Raw genomic sequence first — 24,528 nt, 5'->3', positions numbered from 1 at the left:
TAAATAGATTTTTACCAAAAAAATTCCCAGGTTTTACAAAAAGTATTATTCATTTTTTTTCAATTTTCACCCTACTTTTGTACCATTCAAATATATATATAAAAAACTTGTTTATTAGGAAAATGCAATGCATCAGATATATGTATTATAATTAAGGCTATGATTTTGTATGGGATATTTTTATTTATGACTATTAATGATTATTGTATGGGATATCACTGCAAGCAGTGATCTGTCCCTGACTTTTATTAAAAACATCCCTGACAAAATGGGGATGGAGGAGGATCCAGCATCCTGTCCACCCCTCACCCCACCCCTCCCTAGTGGCTGGGAGCTGCAGGGACCCCATTGCCAAGTGGCTGGGAGAGGTCCCCCACACTCTGAAAGGCTGGAGCTGCAGGACTGGGAGCTGCGGGGTAGGTGGGGAGAGCCTGTCAAGCAGCGGAATCTGGGGAGCTGTAGGGGGTCCTCCAGCCATTGAGTAGCTCTGGGGTCCCTCTGCTGCCGGCAGCCGCGGCGGCTGGGAGCTGTGGTGGGAGTCAACTGCTCACAGCAGCAGGAGAGCCATAGGGAGGCCACTGCCAGCAGCAGTGGCGGCTGGAGAGCTGCGGGAGGCCCTCCGATGTTCCCCTCACCTAAGGGCACTGAGCAGCTCCAGGGTCCCTCTGCCACCGGCGGAGGCTGGGCTGCTGCAGGATCCCCAATGTCACAGAGGTGGCTGGAAGTCACAGATTCCGTGACATAATCTTTGCCTTAATTATGATAATACATTAGCCTGTGTATATATGCAAAGCTGCCTGCTGAAGTATGGCTATGTATTAGTTAAGAAGACACACACAACAAACAAATAGGCACGCATGCTCTGAAGATTGTGCGTATCTGAATGTACTGATGAATCTCACACCCACCTGTGACAGGTTGGGTTACAGAAACTCCCTCAAGACTGTCACTAGATGTGCTAGGATACCCTCGGCCAGAAAAGGCTTCCTTCCACTCCTGTCTTGCTGAGCTAGACATACCAGTTGGCTTCAGCACAGAACATGAGATTGGGTCATGTCTCGCTGCAGTTCACAGAAACTAAGATTCACTTGGCCCAGGGGCTTCTCAATTAACAGGGACTTTCCCAGCTTCCAGTAGTCAGTCCTTCTGGGAGCCTAAATCCCGAATAAATCTGTTTTACTCTGTATAAGCAGGGGAGGAGGGCCGAGAAGAAAAAAAAAAGCCGCTCAGACTCCCGGCCGAACTGCCTTAAATAAAAAACAACAACAACAAGTGGTGCCACTCTGGCGGCGTTCCTCCTGCCGCGCACCCCGTAAGATCCTCTTGCACACCCCACTTTGGAGACCACTGCTCTATAACACTGATAGAGAGAGATGCACAGCTGTTTGCTCCCCCAGGTAATAGTCACTATCTCTGGGTTCAATAATAAGCAAAAGTGATTTTACTAAGTATAAAAAGTAGGATTTAAGTGGTTCCAAGTAATAACAGACAGAACAAAGTAAGTTACAAAGCAAAATGAAACAAAACAAGCAAGTCTAAGCCTAATAGACTAAGAAACTGCATACAGATAAATCTCACCCTTAGAGATGTTCCAATAAGCTTCTTTCACAGACTGGACTCCTTCCTAGTCTGGGTCCAGCAATCACTCACACCCCCGTAGTTACAGTCCTTTGTTCCAGTTTCTTTCAGGAATCTCTTGGGGGTGGAGAGGCCATCTCTTAAACCATCTGAAGACAAAATGGAGGGGTTTCCAGGGCCTTTTATATTCTCTCTCTTGTGGGCAGAAACCCCTTTGTTCTCCTGTGCAAAATCACAGCAACAAGATGGAGTTTGTAGCCAGCTGGGCAAGTTACATGTTCATGAACGATTCAGCTTTTTGCAGGCCCACGCCATTGTTTATATGTTAGTTTGAACGTTCCCAGGTAAGCTCAGATGTGTCTCCCAAAGTCCATTGTTAGTTAAGTGTTTCTTGACTGGGCACTTACTGAGAATAGTTCTTTCTCAAGAGTTGACCAAATGCTTCACTGATGCTACTTATATATCAATGTGTTTGATTCTAAGTACATAGCCAATATTCATAACTTCAAATACAAAAATGATACACATATGCAGACAGCATAATCATAAGCAGTAAACTACAACCTTTCCATAGGCACCCCACTTGACCTACTCTGTACAAAACCTCGTGCAACCATAGGACCCTGGTTGCAACAATGATCTATATGGTCACCACTCATGTCAAAAACGTCACCTACCACATATACATTTCAAGCTGTTAGCAAAGAAAGGTTTAATAGCCATTTGACTACTGATATGTTCTAGACAAAAGGCATTATACCAGGCACAGATATCAGAGGGGTAGCCGTGTTAGTCTGGATCTGTAAAAGCAGCAAAGAATCCTGTGGCACCTTATAGATTAACAGACGTTTTGGAGCATGAGCTTTCGTGGGTGAATACCCACTTCATCGGATGCATGTAGTGGAAATTTCCAGGGGCAGGTATATATATGCAAGCAAGAAGCAAGCTTGAGATAACGAGGTTAGTTCAGTCAAGGAGGATGAGGCCCTGTTCTAGCAGCTGAGGTTTGAAAACCAAGGGAGGAGAAACTGGTTTTGTAGTTGGCAAGCCATTCACAGTCTTTGTTTAATCCTGAGCTGATGGTGTCAAATTTGCAGATGAACTGAAGCTCAGCAGTTTCTCTTTGAAGTCTGGTCCTGAAGTTTTTTTGCTGCAGGATGGCCACCTTAAGATCTGCTATTGTTCGTCCAGGGAGGTTGAAGTGTTCTCCTACAGGTTTTTGTATATTGCCATTCCTAATATCTGATTTGTGTCCATTTATCCTTTTCTGTAGAGACTGTCCAGTTTGGCCGATGTACATAGCAGAGGGGCATTGCTGGCATATGATGGCGTATATTACATTGGCGGACGTGCAGATGAATGAACCGGTGATGGTGTGGCTGATCTGGTTAGGTCCTGTGATGGTGTCGCTGGTGTAGATATGTGGGCAGAGTTGGCATCGAGGTTTGTTGCATGGTTTGGTTCCTGAGCTAGAGTTACTATGGTGTAATGTGCAGTTACTGGTGAGAACAACTGCTAGAACAGGGCCTCATCCTCCCTGACTGAACTAACCTCGTTATCTCTAGCTTTCATATATATTCCTGCCCCTGGAAATTTCCACTACATGCATCCGACGAAGTGGGTATTCACCCACAAAAGCGCATGCTCCAAAATGTCTGTTAATCTATAAAGTGACACAGGATTATCAGAATGTGAAAGGTCACAGCAGACACTGGGTCTGTTAAATGACAAAGAAAAAAGGATTTTTCAGTGATTGCATGCTTATTCTTATGGTAGCAAAAGAATCTCACACCTTTGTAAGGTGAGGGAACTGCAAGACATAGCCGCACAAAGAGACACTGATGTGATTCCAAACACACATCCCTCCATGTAAGGAGGCTCTCTAATTAAAATCAGAGCCTTTCTCTGGCCAACACTCATAAGTTACCCCTCTTCTGATGGAGCAAGACTGGATAATTGATAATAAAGAACCTGCGGTTATCTGATGTCCAAACCAAGTGGCTAAAGAATCAGTTTTAGAAACCATGAATTAGGGGTGCAGCCACGGGAACCTGCACTGTGCCAAAATAATAAATTCACAGATAAACTCATCACAGGAATCATCTGAAATGCCTTCTAGTGCTGCCTAGTACAGCATTCCTTATCTTGTTAGTTCCTGCGCAAACGATTTCGCTTTTTACCTCAATAAGAATCCCCTGAAATAAGTCATTTTGTGGGGAGCAAGAAGGGAGAAAGTAGAGGAAGATAGTGAAATTACCCGGAAAATTATTCACAGCTGACATAACTTTGAGAAAGCTATTTTCCTGCACCAGCTGTTATAAGCAAGGGTTTTGAAACTAGTAAACATGCACGAGTGCAGACTTTATTTAATTAAGCATTCAGTAACATTTTATTTGTATCTGTTCTTAAGTTTCTGATTTTTATTTAGTCTGCCTTTGACTATCAAGTTCCAGATGTAGGTTGCATTTAGACTAAGCCAATGAACAGTAATTGCACGTTAAGTTTCAGTTTACAACCTATGTAAATAATGAGTCAAAGACAGACTCAATAAAAGGAAACGTACACAGCCAGAAGCAGCCAGATTCAGGCTGCAAGGCTTTGGGAAGACTAAGCGATACTACAGAATTGGGAATTTAAGAAGGTTTTCCATTTGCCACGTGTAGAGGATCAGTTACAGGCTTAACATGGGGCTGGATGTGCTGGGAGCTATTTGCCTTTAATAAATTAAATATTAGGGTATCTCATTGCAAATCAGGGTATGTCTGCTCCATTTGGCAGACAGCTTTGGCATCCACTCTGAGTTTGAGCCTGATCCTGCAAAGTCTCACAGCTGGACCTAGAGCTTACTACTTTGAGCCACTCAAGTCAGTGGGAATATTTATGGTATCAAGTGTCTCAGGAAACAAAGGGGAAATCCCCACAGGTTCCCCAAATATTTCCCCTTCAATTTTTACACTGTCACAAGCACAGAGAGCAATCCTTTCTTGGAATCCTGCAAAATCCCCCCACTGCCTGGGATGACTTATTCCCTGGCTCCAAGACATTTCTGAAGAGCAAGTTAACCTTTGGGATGCACCCACATTTCCCTAAGAGATGGCAAGCAACGCCCCACAATCCGTGTGGCACCTAGTTCTTCAGTAGTCATTCTAGATTTCCTTGCATTACTGAGCCTGAACTCAGTCTATTTCACACAGCTCCAAAATGTTCAGTTTTCAGTGTGCTGCAGATGTTTGTATCGACAGTGCACAACCACAGAGTGCGAAGATTTCACTAGGGATTTTGGCAGCTGGGTCAGATTTCAATTTTTGGTACTCGTTAGGCTTTTGGCAGTGGGAGGCAGATACATCTCACCCTCTTCAGTAAAGAGTCAGTTGATATGCTTCCAAATATTTATTTCACAAAATGAAGTCTTTAAGATCCCAAATGAAATACCTTGGAAATATACAAACTTAAGAATGTACCTATCTGTATGTGGCCATGATAGGACTATGTGGCCAACTAAATTTCAAGCATAAATGTGTGATTCTGTTAGGTCCCATCTTTGACAGGTGTGTCATCTATTGGATAGAACAAGGATCCCTGATTATTATTGCAGCTTTGCTGCTAACCTAATACAAATTTGGGTAAGTCACTGGAGCCCTTTTACCTTAGTCTTAAACAGCTAGAGAACTTGTTTACGAACAGAAGTGCTTTCACTGCAAACTAGATGTTGAATCTGAGCAGAACTCTGCTGGATAAGTAGCAACTCGTATCAACGACAAATGTATGACGTAAGTAGAAAGACCTGAATATATGGTAGTAGGCTCCCTGAACCAACAATTAATGAGGCTTTCAGACCACCCAGCACACAATTCAGCAACAATGCTATCATTAAACTAATAACAGAATGGCTAGAGTTGTGGGGATATTACCAGCACTGTATACTGCTAAAGCATCATTCAGAGTTAGTTCAGGCTTGCAGGAAGAGATAAGAGCAGCGTAAAAGCAAAAATGAGTTTGTGCTAGCCAAAGAGGTTAAATCACAGGTTCTCAAACTGGGGGTCGGGACCTCTCAGGGGGTCGTGAGGTTATTACATGGGGTTCGTGAGCTGTCAGTCTCCACCCCAAACCCCACTTTGCCTCCAGCATTTATAATGGTGTTAAATATGTAAAAAAAAGTGTTTTTAATTTACACGAGGGGGTCGTACACAGAGGCTTGCAATGTGAAAGAAGTCACCAGTACAGAAGTTTGAGAACCACTGGGTTAAATGGAATAAGAAAGGCTTTTAAACATATCAAGGGAAAAGGGAGGCCCATGGAGGAAGACTAAATTGATTCAGAAAGGGCCAAGATACCAGAAAGAAAAACATACAAACATTTGAGCAGTTACAAAGAAAGGAAGAACGTGCGAAAATAATTTTTGATGAAGGGAATAATTGCATAATTTGATCTTGCAGATCTAGAGCCTGACTAGCCCGCCTGCTCTGTGGGAAGAGTCTTTGTTTAAACAGAAAATCCTCTGCAAGGCAGGTAGAACGTTAAGGCTCCAGGAGTGTCCACAGAACAGATGTTATAAATGGTGGTGACCATTTATTAGTTTGATATATGGTGTATATGTTACAGTAATAGGAGAAAATTAAGAAAAGGAAACTTTAGGCGTAATAGCCAAGAAAATTTCCTGACAGTGACATATTTTTGGCAGTGGGATAGAAGAAGTCCCAGGGCTTAGAACTGTTAAAACTAGACTGAAACAAAACTACCAGAATAATATCCTATAAAGAACAATTCTGCATTAGCTGTAGAGAGATCGATTGGATGTTCATTCTAATTCCATCTACGATTCAGACATGTCGGGACTAATACTTCACTCCAGAACCTCTAGTAACCTTGTCATGGTATGAACCCCCACTCTGAACCTCAGCGTCCATGAATTCCTCTAAGCTTAATTACCAGCTTGGATCTGATAGGCTGCCACCACCCAAAAATACAGTGTTTTGGGACACTTTCTGGCCCTCAAACCCGTCCCAGGGAACCCCAAGACCTAAACTCCTTGGGTCTCACAACAAAGAGAAATAAACCATTCCCCCCTCCTTTCTTCCTCCCAATATTCCCCTCCCTGAGTACACTAGGAGACCACGGTGATTCAACTCCTTGAATCTTAAAGCAGAGAGGAATGTCACCTTCCCCCCTCACCAAGAGGCAATACAGATTCAAGCTCCGTGAATCTAAAACACAGAGGAAATTCACCTTTCCTCTCCTACTCCTCTCCTCCTCCCAGATTCTCCTGGAGAGAGAGAGACAGTGACTAACACAGAGAGAAATCAGGTTTTTCCTCCCCCTTTCTCTCCTTTCTCCCACCAATTCCCTGGTGAGTACAGATCCCCTCCCCTTGGGTCTTACACAAGATAACCAAAAAATCAATCAGGTTCTTAAAAAGAAAAAGCTTTTAATAAAAGAAAGAAAAAGTAAAAATTGTCTCTGTAAGATCAAGATGAAAAATGTTACAGGGTCTTTCAGCTTATAGACACCAGGGAGAGTCCTCCCCCAGCACAAATACAAGTTGCAACAGAGATACAATTCTTCCAGCAAAATACACATTTGCAAATAAAGAAAACAATCAAAAAGACTAAACCGCCTTCCTAACTGGTACTTACTAAATAGGACAGAAGAGGCTGTTTCAGAATTTTGGAGATATCTGCTTACATGTCTGGTCCCTCTCAGAACCCAGAGAGAACAACAAAAAAAACCCAGAAAGCACAAACAAAGGCTTCCCTCCACCAAGATTTGAAGGTATCTTGTCTCCTGATTGGTCCTCTGGTCAGGCGTTAGCCAGGTTTATTGGACTTATTAACCCTTTACTATCTGTTTAGGACAAACCTGGTCACAGATTCACCCAGCCTATTACAGTACTGAAATGTACAGAGAAGCCACAGAGAGAAGCATTAATAGGTGGAGATTAAAGGAACAGCTCTAAAGATTACCATGGCAGCTACAAGATCTGCAAAAAATTACTGTCATGAATGAGTACAAAATCATTTGATTTGCTTTTAAACCAAAATGTTTTAGATATTTTAAATTGCTGCTTCATCCGTGATTTGAAAGCCTTATAAATGTGCACCATTCGTTTACAGAGGGGGAAAAACACTTGTCTACAGAAAGACAAATTAACCATTGTCCTATTTCTACAATGGAATCTAGGAGTTTCTCTCTCCCTCCCATTCCCCTCACACACATCCACCCACCATCCAGGTGGGAATTGAAACTTGGTAACCCCAAACCTTTAGGTTCACTTCAAACTGCATACGAAGACAGAACAAAGTTGCTACTTACCACGATGGTTCATTTTGAAATCCTACCAGTACTAAAGTAATAAGATCTTCACTAAAGGGTTGGTTACATTTCACTGACAGTGACCATCCCCCAATGAAAGGGCCTTTACTCCATCATGGAGAAGAGTATTTGACTGTCCAAAGGACACACTGTTGGATCCCTTCAGCAATGACTGGACTTTGAAGTTCAGGGGAGGAGTTAAGTTAAGGAAAGTGTCAGGATACTCAAAGAGCAGATAGAAAGGAAGGTAACATGATCATTCATACTTCTACAGCACATTGTAGCAGAACACCTCAAAGCAGTTTACAAACAGCCATTACGTCTCACAACATCCTTATGAAGTATCGGCTGACCTCCGCTCCTGACTACCACAAATTGTGGTCCTGAGCAATTCACTCAAATTCTGTGTGCCTCAGTTTCTCAATCTATTAAATGGGATAATATAGGGGTGAGTAAACTTTTTGGCCAGAGGGCCACATCTGGGTATGGAAATTGTATGGCCGGTCATAAAATTGGATTGGGGTGCAGGATGGAGTGAGGGCTCTGGCTAGGGGTGCAGGCTCGGTGGTGGGGCTGGGGACAAGGGGTTGGGGGTGCAGAAGGATGCTCTGGGCTGGGATCGAGGGGCTCAGAGACCTGGGCCAGCGGGTTGGGGTGCAGGAGGGGGGCAGAAGTGCAGGCTCCATGCAGCGCTTACCTCAAGCAGCTCCCAGAAGCAGCGACATGTCCTTCCTCCGGCTCCTACGCAGAGGTGTGGCCAGGAGGCTTTGCGTGCTGCCCCATCTGAAGGTGCCATCCCTGCAGCTCCCACTGGCCACAGTTCCTGGCTAATGGGAGCTGCAGAGGTGGCGCTTGGGGGAGAGGCAGCATGCAGAGTCCCCTGGCTGTCCCTATGCATAGGAGTCAGAGGAGTGCAGGGGACACGTTGCTACTTCCAGCAGCTGTGCGAAGTGGGTCAAGCCCCCGATCCTGCTCTCCAGCTGGAGCACCGGAACGGGGCAAGCCCCAGATCCTGCTCCCCGGTGGGAGCTCCAGGGCTGGATTAAAACGTCTGGAGGGCTGGATGCAGCCCTTGGGCTGTAGTCTGTCCAGCCCTGGGATAAACCTACCTGAAGGCGTGGGACCTAGGGTTGTTATGAAGCTTAATTATGTTTAAATCTCAATGACATGCTCAGATAGGAAGCAGTACACAGGGACAATCTCATGCACAGTACTACAGACATCACCTTCAGTGTGTAATATAAAGTACAATACATTCAATATTATGACAAGGCTACTGAGAGAAAATTTCTACAGTATACTTTGTAGCACAATTCCACAACACACATCATGCTAATTAGATCTCCTGTACAATGAAAGAGGACTGCCTTAGAAATGAAAGATGGTTATTCCTCTTATAAGGACTACCAGGGGAAATATGACTCTGATACATGAGTCAAAATAACTCATGAGAATTGCTCACCAGGAGACGTGTGTGGAGAAAACCTGAGCATGTTGGACACTCCTGGTTAAGTCTAAATCTTCTATGCATGAATACTACAGCCTGGGCAAACTTAATTTACAACCCCAGCACTTCAAAAAAATAGTCTGATTTCTTGTATATCATCTATTCGTTTAAAGGAAGTATATATGGCTGCACAAAGGTATACTGAGGTATATAAAAGAGGCATACCATGATGAGCAACAAATATATATATATATATATATAGGGTGAATGTGCAAAGGACCAGCAGGAGTCTCCATGTACTACTTAAGTCTCCCTTAAATCCTTTTTAAAAACAAAAAAACAAAAAAGTTTAAGTGGGACTTACTTAAGTGATGCATAAGCTTTATGCTGGCCCCTTGCAGAATGAGGAATTTCACCCCGGGGCTTGTCCTCATTATATATATATTTTTTTTAATATACACAAGTTAACTGTTTGTCATTTAAATCAAGGTACTTCCCACTTCGTAAAGGCTAGTGTGGACACTCCATGCACAACTGATCTTGGCTACAGATATCTGTTCTTTACTTTCAGAGCAACTGTGCAGAGTTTTCCCAAACCAGCTTTTATAAATGTTCTAAGTACTTTAGATTAAATTCATATAAATGAATTATTTAATCTAGTCTAATTTAAAGTCTAGTGTAAACATAACAGTGTATTTGGAGACAGTGACTCTTCATTTATGTTTCCGTAGACTACTTGGCCCATTCCACACTTTATTCCTCCACATCTGTGACAGGCAGGTAAGCAAGCATTCTGTCATTTACAGATGTGGAAATAGGGCTACGCTGATTTGTCCAATGAAGTCTGTCAGAGTCAAGATTTGAATTTAGGAATTCCCTACTTCCAGTTCTGTGCTCTAATTCCATCGCTCTTTGGAACTGTGAAAGCACCTAATTGTTCTGTAGGACATTACACTATTCCAATTGCTATTCTGGTTACAGTGAAATCACAGTGTACAGTGAGAGTAGGTTTCTCTCTATGGGGACTCAGTTGTGCACAGAATAAGACAGAATGACTTCGTTTAACCCTCCCCTTAATCTGACTTTCCCAGAGGAGCAAAGAAATACAAAGTAACATCCTCATGAAATATGGCTCTTTTTTTCTCCCAGGTCCAACCCGTCACTTCCAAAAGCAGATTGTCATGACAACACACACAATCTGGAGACAATCCAGCCAATAAATCTGCAGAGGAAGCAGCCATCCCAAGTGTGGAAAGAATGCAGCTGCTTTAAATCTCCAACGGCACAATAACCCCCACACAAATTAACCTTATTAGTCTGCTATAGCCATCTGGAGAAGAGCACTGGTAAATATTTTCAAAGCCGCAGGAGCCCCAATGACCTCCCTGCCCTGCAAGGCAGAAGCCCCAAGACCCCCACCCCTCAAATGAAGCCCCAAATGAGGGGACGGGGGGCATGGAGGACTCATGGAAATAATCTCTGAGAATTTAAGCCTTGTCTATAGTGAAAAATAACGCACCCCTTGGCACACTAACAGCAGCATTATCACAGAAGCAGCACCCAAGTGACTATGCCTCAAGTCTTTTCTCCTCCCGTCTTCAAGAGGAGCATTAGATCACAATGTTTCATTAGTCCAGCAGGAAGATTCTAAACCGGCCTCTCCAGGCTTCTCTCTGATCAAAGGTGCGTTTGCAGGTTGCCCACTCACTGAACCCTCTCTGTGCCAGGAGTATCAACATGACTCTTTTTATGCTCAAGTCTTGAATAAAAGGAAAGAGTTTTTCGTAGGTAAAGAAGGAAAGGGAGATGGGAAGAAACATGCTTTAAAAAAAATTTGGTGATATTGTTAAAATAGTGCTTTTTCCTGACATTGGCTTCTGATAAGGAAAGTGACAGTGGCACTTTTCTTCTCACATTTCTCAAGGGTATTTTTATGTTTGGGATTTTTTTCCTTTAGAGTATCAGCTCATCAGTACTGCCAGCCACTATTAAAAAAAAATTGTTCTCATTTCAGTTTTACTGACTCCCTGTCTTCTTGCATGCCACTCACCTCTGTTGTAGGAATAGCCTCCTAACTCTCTGTGGGCCAAGCACATTTCCTTCTCCTGCAAATCATTCCATATTTTACAAAACGTTCCTTCCCCTGATCTCTCCAGCAGCAATACTCCCACACCTTCTCACACGAGATAGCACTTCAGATGTTTTGTATTTGTCCGACTAAGTCATTCCCATCTTGGTTCCCACTCCCCCCCACCCACATTTTATAAGATGCCATATACACATTTATAGGCGGAAAATGCAAAACTGGAAAGTGTTAGAGACTGCGTTATAATAAGGCTTTTTTTTATTATAAACATAGAAGGCCCTGGAGAAGTGCAAAATATTAGAGGAAGTCACAGATTGGACAAATTAATTAGGTCTCAACAACCCTGCAAGGTAGGAAAAATTATCATGCCTATGTTACAGATGGGAAGGAGGCACACAGCTCCATCCTAGGTCATACTGAGTGAGTCTGTGTGCTGGGAACAGAATGTAGGACTACCAGTTCCAAGTTCCCTGCTTTGGACACTAACATGTCCATATGATCACAGTTTATTGAGCCTATAATGCTAAAACAAGTGGCGAACTACTGAACAAATACAGAACGCACTGTCTCACTACCTTCCTATAATATTTTATCTGAGTCATGAACAGTAGGAGCAGCAGACCAGAGTTATATTTGCATAACTTATTTTCCCTTCTAACCTCCCCTCTCTCCATTTTCAGCTAGCTATAATTTTTGAAGCTTTCACTTTTTTTAGCCTGAAATTTTTCAGGCTTCGTCTCCAGCTGAAGGTGATTTGTTTTTCCCTTGAAAGTCTGAGCAAAACAAAGGTTCAGCCTTCTTAAGAGTGAGGAAAAAAAACATGTCCTACTATGAAAAGTGTCTTGCAAAATGGAATGTGATTGTGCAGTGAGTCTATAGTGTTATGTGTAGACAGGTTTACCCATCTATGAAATGGGAAGAATGCTGGGAGTTGGGAGGTTCTCTTAATGCTCTCTTTTGGCCCAATCCAGCTCCCACTGTAGAAAGACTTCTCCTAACTTCAATATGAACTGGATTAGCCCTTGTAAGCTATTTGAGCTCCTCAGATGAAAGGTGCTATTGCAAGCTTTTGAAAGCTCAGATAATGAACTACACACAAACTGGAGAGTTGCAATAAACACTGCTGTAAGATTATTTGCATGGGGAAGACAGAACTGTTATTCACAACACTGGCTAAGACAGGAGTCATATTTTCTTCTAAATCTGGGTCCTCAGTAGTTAGGCTTTGCTTAACCCTTCAGAGTGCAATCAAAAAACCCTGTACCTACCTTGAGGGCTTTCACAGCTTTCTTCATCACTGTTGTCCTGACAGTTATTTTGACTGTCGCATACAAAGCTTTTATCGATGCAAAGGCCGTTCTTACAGTGGAATCGGGCAGTAGAGCACAGCAAAGGATTTGCTGCTGTGAAAACAAAAGCGTGATCTTTCATTAGAAACTAGCTCTTGCCCAGACAGAGAACTACTCCCTAAGGGCTCCTACAAAGATGGGTCACAACTCAACATTTGGTCTGTTTGCTGAGCCTGTGGGAGTAACATGATAGTCAAGTAAATTGAGTACTTCTAAATGATGGGAGATGGAAGTTTCAATTTATGTAATATTCATTAGAATTATGAGCGAGCTAGTACACCCACAGCTATCATAGGCCTTCTCTTCAAACTGTATCACTCACTCTTAGGCCACGTCCAGACTAGGAATTAAAATCGATTTTAGATACGCAACTTCAGCTACGTGAATAACGTAGCTGAAGTCGAATTTCTAAAATCGAGGTACTCACCAGTCTGGACGGCGCGGCATCGATGTCCGCGGCTCTCCGCGTCGATTCCGGAACTCCGTTCGGATTGATGGAGTTCCGGAATCGATGTAAGCGCGCTCGGGGATCGATACACCGCGTCCAGACTAGACGCGATATATCGATCCCCGAGCAATCGATTTTAACCCGCCGATGCCGCGGGTTAGTCTGGACGAGGGCTTAGATGTTTAAACATTGCTCCTATTTTAGACAGGGATGTTAGCCTATTATTACGGTTGCTCAACACTTCCCATTATAAGCAAACAGGCACATCTAAAACTTTGCCCAACTTTAACCATTTGAGAAGATGTTTCTTATGCCTCAGGCTGTATTTTTATTTTTATTTTGGAAATTTTTAGCCAAAGTGGTTCAGCCATTTCCGAAAACAAGACTAGAGTGAAATATTTTGCCCACATAAAAAAAATTCAGGCAAAACTTTTCTTATAAAAGCTCGAGAACCTCAGGCTTTGCAGCAGGGACTTGAAACTTAGCGGGGGGTGACCTTTGTGTCAAAGATGTGCCTTTTGCCATCACTGTGAAAATATAGCCAACTTATAAAGCCTTTGAAATACTGTAATTAGTCAGTGTTTCACAGCTTAATTCCCCAAAGATTCCATCAAGAATGGGCATGCTCTAGACTGGGGGTGAGTAGGACTTTCCACGCAATTACAGTTCCCAGCCGCTCTGGGCCATGCCAGGTGTTGGTCTAACCCTGGAACTGAGAGCAGAGAACATGTCTCATAATGCATATGTATGAGGGGATCAAATTAGGGTTGCACAGACGGACAATCTTAATTCTGACATTTCCTAGCTTTTCAAGGTTTGACTTTGCAACCTTAATAATGTTCTTTTAAGTTTTTGTATATGTAATATTTATATTGTGATACTGCTTAGGAGAACCAGTCATAGGCAAAGACCCCAGTGTGCTGTACAAACACCCAACAAAAAGGCTGTATATAGTCAAAGATTTTATCATTTAAGTAGATTCACAGAAGCAGAAAAATTTCATCATCCACTTTCCCCTTCTAACCTAGCATTGTTAGTTACAGCACATTTACTGTTCTGTCCAGTCTCATTTGAAAAGTTTCAAGCTGTAAGATTTCCACCACTTCCCGTGAGCGACTATTCCACAGTCTAATACAACTCACTGTCAGGATAAATACCAAGGAAATCTGCCAAAGTTTCCATTTTCTTAATTTCATCTTTTTACTCCTAGCTATACCCTGAGTATCGCACTAAATAATCTCTCTCCCTGAAGGGTGTTTGCACCCTTCATAGACAGCATATGTAACCATACCTTCCTCCTTACTCATTGCTTAGCCAAGTTAGACATTATTTAACAATTTTACTACCTCCTCACATGTCAATCCCTACAGCCTCTTAAGCATTTTTGTTGCTCTTTTCTGAACTCCCTCCAGTTTCTAGAAACAAGGTGATTCAAACTGAATGCAATATTCAAAGTTAAACTTTAAAAAGAAGTTGACAGTGCCCTTTTATAAGCCTTGTTTGCTTCCAAGCATGGAACTGCCACAATTACCAAGGAGATTATAGTTCTCAAAGACTAACAGGCTGCCTACCTTCCTTCTCCCACCCCACCACCCTTTAAAACTAACCAAGAGAGCCTCCCAAACAGTACATGTTAATCTCTGAAATGAAACACAGTTTAAAGACTTCTGTTCATACAATCCCCCGTATATAAGATAAACACCACACACATCTGAGCAATATATATATATATATATACACATACACACAACCCTGTAACCCTACAACATTCATTTATAATGAAAATGCCAACTCTGCATTGCCTTTAAGCTAAATGTATGGCATGTGGATTTCATAGTGGACACCAGGGCCTACAGCACCATTGTTCCTAGAGAAATTGAGCAGAAGGTAGAGGCGTAGTTTAAGCATATTGAAGGTATTATCTTTAACGACATCTGGGGAAGGGTGGAAGATCAAAGGAGCACTATGATCATTGTAAGGCACACTCAGATATATATTGCACGCACACAGGAAATTATGTAATTCATAACCAATTACATATGTGTTGAGCGGATGTATTTTAAAAACCTGCGATCTGTAACTTTTAATTCTACCACCTCAAAGGATTTATTATTCAAGGCACCTTAGGTCCAAAGCTCCTTCTAGTCCCGTCAATTCAAAAATAATCCAAAGACCACAAATCATTTCTCTTGACTTTAATCCTCTTTCTCTAACTTCATTCTCTCTCTAGGGCTGCCATTTCCCCACTACATTCTCTCAGGGCCCAAAACAGTCACTACAGGCCATCAACAGATGGCATCTTCAAGAAAGGTCAGAGATGTTGGTGCTACCGTAGAGACACCTCAGTGTGGGGGGAGCACAGAGATAAAAAGGGAATGTCTCCCCATGCAGTGGACAGTGATCTATCACTGTAAAAATTGCTCCTTTTGTTATGTGAGAAAGATGCAGTCTGTTGTCCTCCTCCTGACCTTTAAATGTCATTAAGAGAAAAAAAATCCAGCCTGCTCTGTTAAGAGCAAGCGCTTGCTGAAAGCTGTCATCTGCAGACCCAGAGCTCATCAGCGTATTTACCAATTCCAGTTAATGGCAGCAGAGCTGCCTGGTCGAACATAACCTTTCCTTTCTGCTATGCTATATCCTTGCTGCAGTTACTGATACAAACGGGTCTAATTCAGCACATGCAAAGGTTTTAGCACAAGTCAAAATGTATTAAAACTAACTTTCTGCTGTGACTTTCCTGAAAACCACTGACGGGGAGAAAGACTCAGGTTATTTTTCTGTCACTTTCATAGGAAGCTTGCCCAATTTGGAAAAAATTAACCCATGTGTATAGAACCCACATTTCAAGCTTTTAAGTCACACTTAAGTGACATATAGGTTTTATGCTGGTTCTCCATACAAGGGTGGATTTCACTCTTTCTAATAAAATAACTACCATATATACTTGTTCATAAGCCAAATATTTTTGGGAAAAAAATGACACATTAAAGAGTGGGGGTTGGCTTATAAATAGGTATACACCAAAATTTGATTATTTTAAACTCTATAGAATCATTGAATTGAATACCTAATACATTGTTGTTTCGTTTACCTAGAGCGTCTGTAGACATGGAGCCCCTTGGCTCCCTGTGGTCGCGGTTCGCTGTTCCCAGCCAATGGGGGCTGCGGGAAGTGGCACCCCACTTCCCGCAGCTCCCATTGGCTGGGAATGGCAAACTGAGGCTAATGAGAGCTGAGGGTTTCTGTGCCTGTGAACGCTCCAGATAAACAAAACATCCCAACCTGCCAGCAGCTTACCCCGATGGGCTGGGAACCAAAGTTTTCTAACCCCTGAAATATAGGGTCGGCTTATGAAAGGGTCATTCAGTTTTTGCTATTTTTACTTATCCATCTTGGGGGGGGGGGTCAGCTTATAAATGAACGGGCTAATGAATGAGTATGTATGGTATATTGTTTTTCTAACAGCTAGCTTCCAGGATCTGAATGTCCAGCCAGGCTCTTTGTCCTTCCGTCCCCACCAGTAATAAAGAGTCAGCCATTAGAACTTAGATGACAATTCTGTTGATGATGCACGAGGTAGACGACCTCTCCCACAGCCATATTGGCTCTGCAGGGCTGTGAAGTCAGCAGGTGTGTAAATCCAGCGACCAGCAGAGCAGGAGAGGAAACAAAAGATGACAAAGAGAGGAATGAGAAAAGATAAGCAATGCCCAGATCACAGAAGTCACCTTGTGAGAGAGATACAGGGAACAATTTCTTACTATGATCCACTCTTTTTTATTTAGTGAAACTCTCTTGTCTGTAAAGAAAGTTAAAGCTCGATAAACATTAATGAGGAGCCCTACTCCACCATCCGCTGCCTGATTATAACAGAACTGTCAAGTTTAGCAAGGGCACCAGGAATAAAACAGGTGAGCACACCCTTGGCAAACAGTAGCAGGCAGACATGGGTTGGTTTATAAAAAAAAAGACACAGCTCAGTAGTGAGTGTTTGGAGGGTGCCAAGAGTGGCTGGTTATGTTTCAGTGTTTAATGTGGATCAACCACAAACAATAATGCTTTATTAACTTAAGAATATAAAGACATTCTAGGCAGGACCTTTGACCCAGACCCCGCTCCCTGCCGCTGGGCCCCACCACCGTCACCTGGACCCCCCTGCAGAGTCCCATTACCATTGCATCCAAAACCCCCAACCAGTCCCTGTGCATCCAGATCCCCCCCTGGGCCGCCTGTACCCAGCTTGCCCCACACACAACGTGTCAACCTACACCTGGATCCCCCATGAAACCATGCCACACTTGGATCCTGCCTTGCTAAGTCTGCCTACCCACACAGAGGGACGGGACCCTGGGGTGTTTCTGGGGAAGGCCCAGCCCTTGCGCTGTGTCAGGGTTGGATGCAGCCTCACCACTGAGTCTACGTCCCAGGGAGGGAGCTCCATAGTGATCTTCCACCTTTGTGCAGCCAGTAGCCTGTGCTCCCCAATGCCATGCTGGAGCCTCCACATTAATTTAACAAATAAAATTTGCAGAATTTTAAAATATTGTGTGCAGAATTTTAAAATTTTTGGTGCAAAATGCTCTGAAGAGTAGAATTTACACTTTCTGATGAGGTAGGTTTCTGACAGTTATTAACACTATAAACCTCCTGTTGCTACCAAGAGGCCCTGCAGTTATAAAGCAAACAACTCACAAGATGATTTAGGTAGTAAACAGGGAGTGTGCATCTAAATCAGGGTTAAAGAACTGAATGTTTCCTTCTCGTCCTTGTTTGTTTCAACATATCAATACTGATGTTTCTCCATGGCACTTACTACAGTTTTCTTCATCACTGCCATCTGGACAGTCCTCAAAGCCGTTGCACCGGAAGCGGCCGATGATACAGTGGATCCCGCTAGCACAGGGGAAGAACGTGGAGCCACATTTGGATTTGGCTTTTGCTGCAAGACAAGAAACACAAAGAAAGCCAGAATTAGGGAAACAATTAAAACATCTTCATATCAGAAGGATCTAAACACAGGGCTAACCAGACACTTCCCATTACAAGACCCTGCTTTCAGTTCTTATAATTTTGTCAAGATTAAATCATTTAAAGGACAAAATTTTCCATGCAGGGTGTCTGCCTCACGCTGATTTTTTTGTTATTTTATTTTGAGGGTGGGTTTTTTGTTGTTGTTTTCAGCCAAAACAGTTCAGCTGTTTCTGAGAACAAGGCTAAGGAAGAATACATTCTTCTGCCCATGTTAAAAAATTCTAGCAACTTCTCTTAGAAAAGCTCTAGAACAGGGACATGAAATTTGGTAGGGGATGGAGGACCTCTGGATACGTTTCTTTGCTGTCCTTGTGAAAATCTGATCAAAATGTGGACAAGTTATAAGGCTTTGGAAAAAAAATTATCGAGCATTTCAAACTGTGGAGACCTATTAGAGTTCTGCAGCTAAAAATCCCAAAGATTCTCTCTGCATGGAGCAGATTCTGGCCTGGACTCTCTGGCAAATGGAACTCTGGACTGCTGAGGATCATGCTGGGTCCACAGACCTGAAAGGAGAGCAGTGAGCCTGTCTCTCAGGTGTCCAGGACGAATTGCCTACTGGGCTCAGGGAACGTGGAGGAGGGAGATGCCCGACTCAACTGCAGAAGAGACAAGAGCCAGAGGGTTGTGAGGAAGGAAGACTGGGACTGGAGGCTGGCAGGAGGAGGGAGGGGAGGAAAATTGGTAGCCAGGGTGTGGGAGGAGACCGGGACTGGCTGGGCAAGGAGTGGGACAAGGAACTGGGATATGAGAAAGACAGCAATACTGGACAAGGAGCCTGGGGAGAGACCTTAGGACTGAAATTCTGTGGGGATGGGGACAGAGAAACAAGGGAAGGGGGTGCTAGAGCCCAGGGTTGGGGACAGAACAATCAGATGAGAAGCAGGAAGTGGGGAAGGAGGGCTAGCTAGGCAAAGAGACTGGGGGCAGAAGTGGGAGATTGGGATAGGCAGTCCAGTGGGGTAAGACTAGAGACAGGGTTAGAAGGGATGGAGCGGAAGGGGCCATGCTTAGCAGGGGTGGACTGTTAGAGCATGATCCCCTCCACAGCCTGGAATATAATCCAAAATTTCTGAGTCTCATCATCCCTCTGCTATTAGAAAATATCTGTGAAACCCACTGGCAAAGTATGTGTCCACACAGAGAATCTGTGATAGTCCCACTACAGTTCTGGTCTACGCAGCAGTAGTAGGTTGTCATTTTCTATCAGTAACTCCATTAGCGTAGTGGCAGAGGTCTGTGTGCTGCATAACATGGCCACTTACATCATGATGGCAAGAGCAAAAAACATAACTCTGAGCCATGGGCTCAAAAAGCCTCAGCTTCTACCATCTGAGCTCAACACAAGTCCCATTTAACTGTTAGCATGACAGCGTTTACGGCACAGTTGAGCAGCTTTGATTCTACCGTATTCTAGTCAGGTCCAAACATCTCATATTTCTATCTTGCCCTGCCTTTCCAAAGATTTCAAAGAGCTGTACAGATTATAGATACACTCGGAAACGGAAATACTTCCAAGGAAGAAGATTGCAATCAATGGGTATGAATACAACCAATCAATCTACAATCAAAAAGCCAGAGGAAGAAATCTCTTTCCATGGTCAATGGGGCAGACACTTGTTAGGGCACAGACCACTTCTAAGCTAAGTTTCCCACCTGTGGTTAACACCACCAAAGAACAAACCATTCCCCCAAAACTTCCTCCAAGAGGTCCTGCAAGAAGATTTAACATATTTGCTCAAATTCCTTTATCCCTTCCCTTCTAATTTTTCACATTGGTATTCGGCAAGCATTTCCCTTGAAGCTGTATTAGGGGATTCTGGCCTCTTTGAAAGGTTTCTTATAAGTCACAGCCAGTTCATTCACTCACTAGCATATACCTGTATGCAATCAGACCTGCTCAAGTGTGTGTAATTATAATAGAACACATATCGTCCTCTAGTCATTAGCTTCTGAGAGAGAAGACTTCAATTGTACAGCTAATGTAGATTCTCCTTTGGCCCAGATGGTAATGGCCTGTTTTCTTGGAGTAGAATGTCCCTCATTCTAACCCTACCATCATGTGTTGACAGCTATGCATTTGCAGCACATGGATTTTATGAGGACTCCCTGAACTGGCGATCAGAGTGCGATGGTGATAGGCAATGCCTTTATGCCCAGAATGAATCTGTGCCTCACACACTGGCAAAATTTAACTGGAGGATGGTGAGGAAGTGTTCTGAGAAGACAGCAAAGGAGGCACAAAGAGTGCAACAGTGGGGGAGGAAAAGGGAAAGGAAGTAACTCAGAAAGGTGAGGGAGCAAAGAAGCCAGGACTTTGGCATCAATTCGGAGGAGATTCTCTCTGGCAGAGATAAAGTCGACATAGTTGCAATGAAATCTTCCCTGATGTCTCTCAGCAGATATTATTACATAAACTGTTTTAAGAGCAGTCACTGCAACTTTTACTTGATTCAGTATCCTTCAAAACCAAGCCAAGCTGTCCCTGTCCTGCACATTCTCTTTACAGTATTAGTAGTTCTCAATTAGGATTATGAAGTATAAGTTAAGATGTATCACTTCAGATATTCACCAACCACCATTTTTTCCTGAACAGAATCCAAGGTCAATTCAGAAACAATAGGCCATTGCTTTGAAGAAAATAGGCGATAAATTATCCTGGAGTTACTGCCATGCTTAAACACACTAACTTTGGTAGTGGAAAAATCTCAATTGAAACATATTTTATGTCCTCAGAACTCTTTCCATATTGCGTTAGAGCTACATATCTTAATAGCCTTATGCTCTGAGACAAGTCCATACTTCACTGAGCATTTTACGCTTCAGCTGCAGAATGTGAGGACAACTAAAGTACCCCCATGGCAAGCACAGTCTGTTCACATCCACCAGGTAGCTGCTGCGTATTATGGATTTGACTCTGCATTCACACTAGATAGCTAGCTGGCTTCAGTGGCCAGTGAGAATGTATTGTCATCACTCCTTCACTATAGGTGGGGTTCACCGCGCTGCCTATTAGGGCTGCCCAGCACTCCCCATTGCAAAAATCTTGTTTTTGGTTGCGTATAACTTTGCCAAATTTTAACAGTTCAGGCTGCTATTCTATATGCAGAATTGTCTGCCTGAATATTTTTTTTTTTTTTAATAATTTCAGCCAAAACGGTTCACCCATTTTCAAGAACCAGGCTAGGGAAAAATAAGTTTTGCCCATGTTAAAAGCTATGGAGACCATTAATTTGAATAGCTCTAGAGCAGTGGTTCTTCACCTTGCGGTCCCAGTCGGCACACAGTGCAACCCATGTGACATCCTCAAGGCCGTATGTGTAGCACATATATCGTTTGGATGAGGCCCATGTAACGCATGGAGAGCTGCATATGCAGCCCACAATGGTAAATAGGTTCAGAACCCCTTCTCTAGCACCTCCATACTTTAGACTAGGGATGTGCCTACTACCATCGCTGGGGAAAATCTAGCCACATGTGGTCAAGTTATAAGCCTTTTTAAAACTGCAGTTTGTACGTGGTCAGAAACAACTTCTATCTTAGCAGTCAAAATTGCCCAAGAATCCATCCTCACTGAGCATGCTCCAGTCTTGGGGGGAGGGATAGCTCAGTGATTTGAGCACTGGCCTGCTAAACCCAGGGTTGTGAATTCAGTCCTTGAGGGGGCCATTTAGAGATTTAGTTGGGGATTGGCCCTGCTTTGAGCAGGGGATTGGACTAGATGACCTCGAGGTCACCTTCCAACCCTGATATTCTATGATTCTCTCTCAGCTCCCAATGCTCACTAGGCTGCACGTGCACCAACACCAGTGAGCACAGGCAACCTTAATTCTGGCATTTCCTAACTTTTCAGTGCCTGATTTAGCAACCTTAATAATAATGTTCTGTGACCACAGTATATTGCACACAAAATAGCTAAATCAGATCCCACTGCAGTCAGCAGATGAGGAAAGCAACATGCTCTAGATTCCTTGGACTTAAAAGTTTTGCTGTTATAGGTGCTTCATGCTGCTATCGGGGGGTGGGGGGGGGTGGGGGGGAGAGGGGGTGTCTAAGTTTTAAAAAGGCCTTTCCCAGATTTCTAGAATCTCAAATAGCCAATGTCTAATGAGCAGGTGGGATTCAGAGAGATTTTCACTCTCAGGTTGCAGGTTTAAACCTAGCCCATGCTGGTGGTGAGAGGAAACTGCTATAATCTAATGATTAAATATGGCATTACGGAGTTTGCTGGCTTCAGTCTACTTGTTAGTGAACAAGAGTCCACATCACATAAATCACTACTTCAGCCATCATTTTCAGTGGCGAGGGCTAAGAGTAGATGGCCTCTGGAGACTGAAATATCCTCATATCTTAGAATTGGTTCTTTAAAGTCAGGACACAAATACACTGGTAGGTCAACATGGGGAAACTTCAACTGCTGTTGCCTATGCTGCACCTGCTGTCTGAATAAATGGGGGACTTCAGTCTACAGCCCCTACTTACTAGCACCAAATCCAGAAGACAATAAAAATCTGGCTGATGAGTTACAAGATGTTACACAGGACATACAGCGATCCTTATTTATTTCTAGTTTTCCCCTCTTGACACAGATCACCCAAAGCAGGGGGATTTAAATTTGCACTCCAGGAGAAATAGCATGACTGCATTTATGTAATTACATCAAGTACAAAGCAAAACAATGAGCTGGAATTCAAATCAACCATTTATGTGCCTTTGCTTGAAATTGGAGGGATTTCCCCTTGTCCAGACCCTCTTTGATATTGTGTCATGGCAGATATGACCCAAGAGCGGTAAATTACATTAATTTACACACACACATCAGCTGAAATAGAATATGCACATAGAGTAAAATGAGAACTGCCAGAGCTGCAGCACCATGGACACTAGGAAGAACAGAACAAGTGCATCCTTTCACCACTGAAACATGCATTTCAGATCCCCTTTTGGCCACCATTAACCACTGAGAGTAAATCCCCTGTTACCAAAAAGCACCACAGGTCTCAAAATCTATCAGTTACTTTTCTGTTGGTTTGGGAAAAGCGCTTCACCACAGCGAAAGTTGGTCTCTAAAACAAAACCCCATGCTGATTCACTAATAAAGGGTGAAATTCACCCCGTGCAGACAGCTAGCACAAAGCCTATGCTCAAGTTACGTCCCAGTTGAGTCCTATTTTGGCAGCTTTATGCTGCCCTTCTGCACAGAGGTCAATTGCTGCCAAAAAGCAAAGACACTTTATAGCTTTTATAGCTATTTCCATAGAATTGGGTTATATATTCCAACACAGAAATGACAGCTTGCAGGCATCACTCTGCAGCATTGATTAAAAGAACGTAATATTACTAGCTGTAGGGCACCAATAGAGAACCTCAGAAGATAATACATTCCCTTTTTTAAAAGTTTAATCTGTTTTATGATTTTTCAGCATAGAGAAGAACAATTCTCTACAGGGTGGAACCAAACAGAGACGTGGCACATACAACGTACAAGCATAATTATACATGGTTGGATTAACAAAATTATCAAGCCCCCCAGCTCAGAGGGTCCCAAAACATGACTGGAAATGGACCGCCTTGCAACGGATCCTCATTATTGGAGGCACCGATGCTTTTGTACTTCATAATTAAGTGTGTGTATTGTCGCAACTGATCATCCAAGAGATCAGATGTGATACCTAACTACCAGCAAGCAAGATGTAGAGAGAGAACTGACAAACAAGGGCTGGGTACAAAAGATCCAAGTAGCCTCGCAGAGGGAATCCAAATATTGGTCAACAGCACACTGCTGGAAAGTCATAAAAAAAGGGCTTTTGAGAACCCAGAGCCACTTGTTTGGTGGCCATTAGGCTAGAACAGTCCCAATCTGCAGGGCTTGTTTTAAAACCTATTTATTACAATTGGTGTTTTTTCTTGTTGTGCTGAGCACCGCCACTGATATTTTCTTAACCACCTCTCTGCCAGCTCATCTCTAAATTGCTGCTTCAAAATCCAAACCTCAAGAGAGAAAACTTGCTGACTGAGCTTAATTCCTGAACCATGTCACCAGCATTTTGCATCTATGATGGTATGTGACACAGAACAAGCAGATTTCCTATTTTTAATTAAGGAAATTATTTTAAAAAATGCTCTCTAACTCCATAATCATTTTCAGATGGGGGCCAGGGAAACATAGCTAACAACGTAGCCAGGTAAGCAGCAGACATTTTGAGGCTATTCGCAGCTGAAAGTGAATGACACGTATTTCAATATCAGCATCTTTCCACTCAAACTGTTGCCTCAGAAC

The 24,528-nt window shown here is 43.1% G+C and overlaps 1 protein-coding gene across 6 annotated transcripts in view; it reads right to left on the bottom strand.

Moving 5' to 3' along the window:
• LDLRAD3 (low density lipoprotein receptor class A domain containing 3) overlaps positions 1 to 24,528 on the bottom strand; it is a 269,503-nt gene that overhangs the window by 160,849 nt on the left and 84,126 nt on the right. For all 6 annotated transcript variants that reach the window (XR_007774679.1, XM_050955441.1, XM_050955442.1 and 3 more), the window contains 2 exons: positions 18,031 to 18,156; positions 12,689 to 12,823 (listed from right to left, as the gene is read on the bottom strand). Coding sequence is in view for 5 of the 6 variants with exons in the window: in XM_050955441.1 (XP_050811398.1) it covers positions 12,689 to 12,823; positions 18,031 to 18,156 (261 nt within the window). In the remaining variant the exon portion in view is untranslated. The remainder of the gene's footprint in view (positions 1 to 12,688; positions 12,824 to 18,030; positions 18,157 to 24,528) is intronic.

This window comes from Gopherus flavomarginatus, chromosome 5 (assembly GCF_025201925.1).
Source record: "Gopherus flavomarginatus isolate rGopFla2 chromosome 5, rGopFla2.mat.asm, whole genome shotgun sequence".
Taxonomy (NCBI): domain Eukaryota; kingdom Metazoa; phylum Chordata; order Testudines; family Testudinidae; genus Gopherus; species Gopherus flavomarginatus.
The sequence above is the reverse complement of the archived record's forward strand: the minus strand, read 5'-3'. Positions and strand labels throughout refer to the sequence as shown.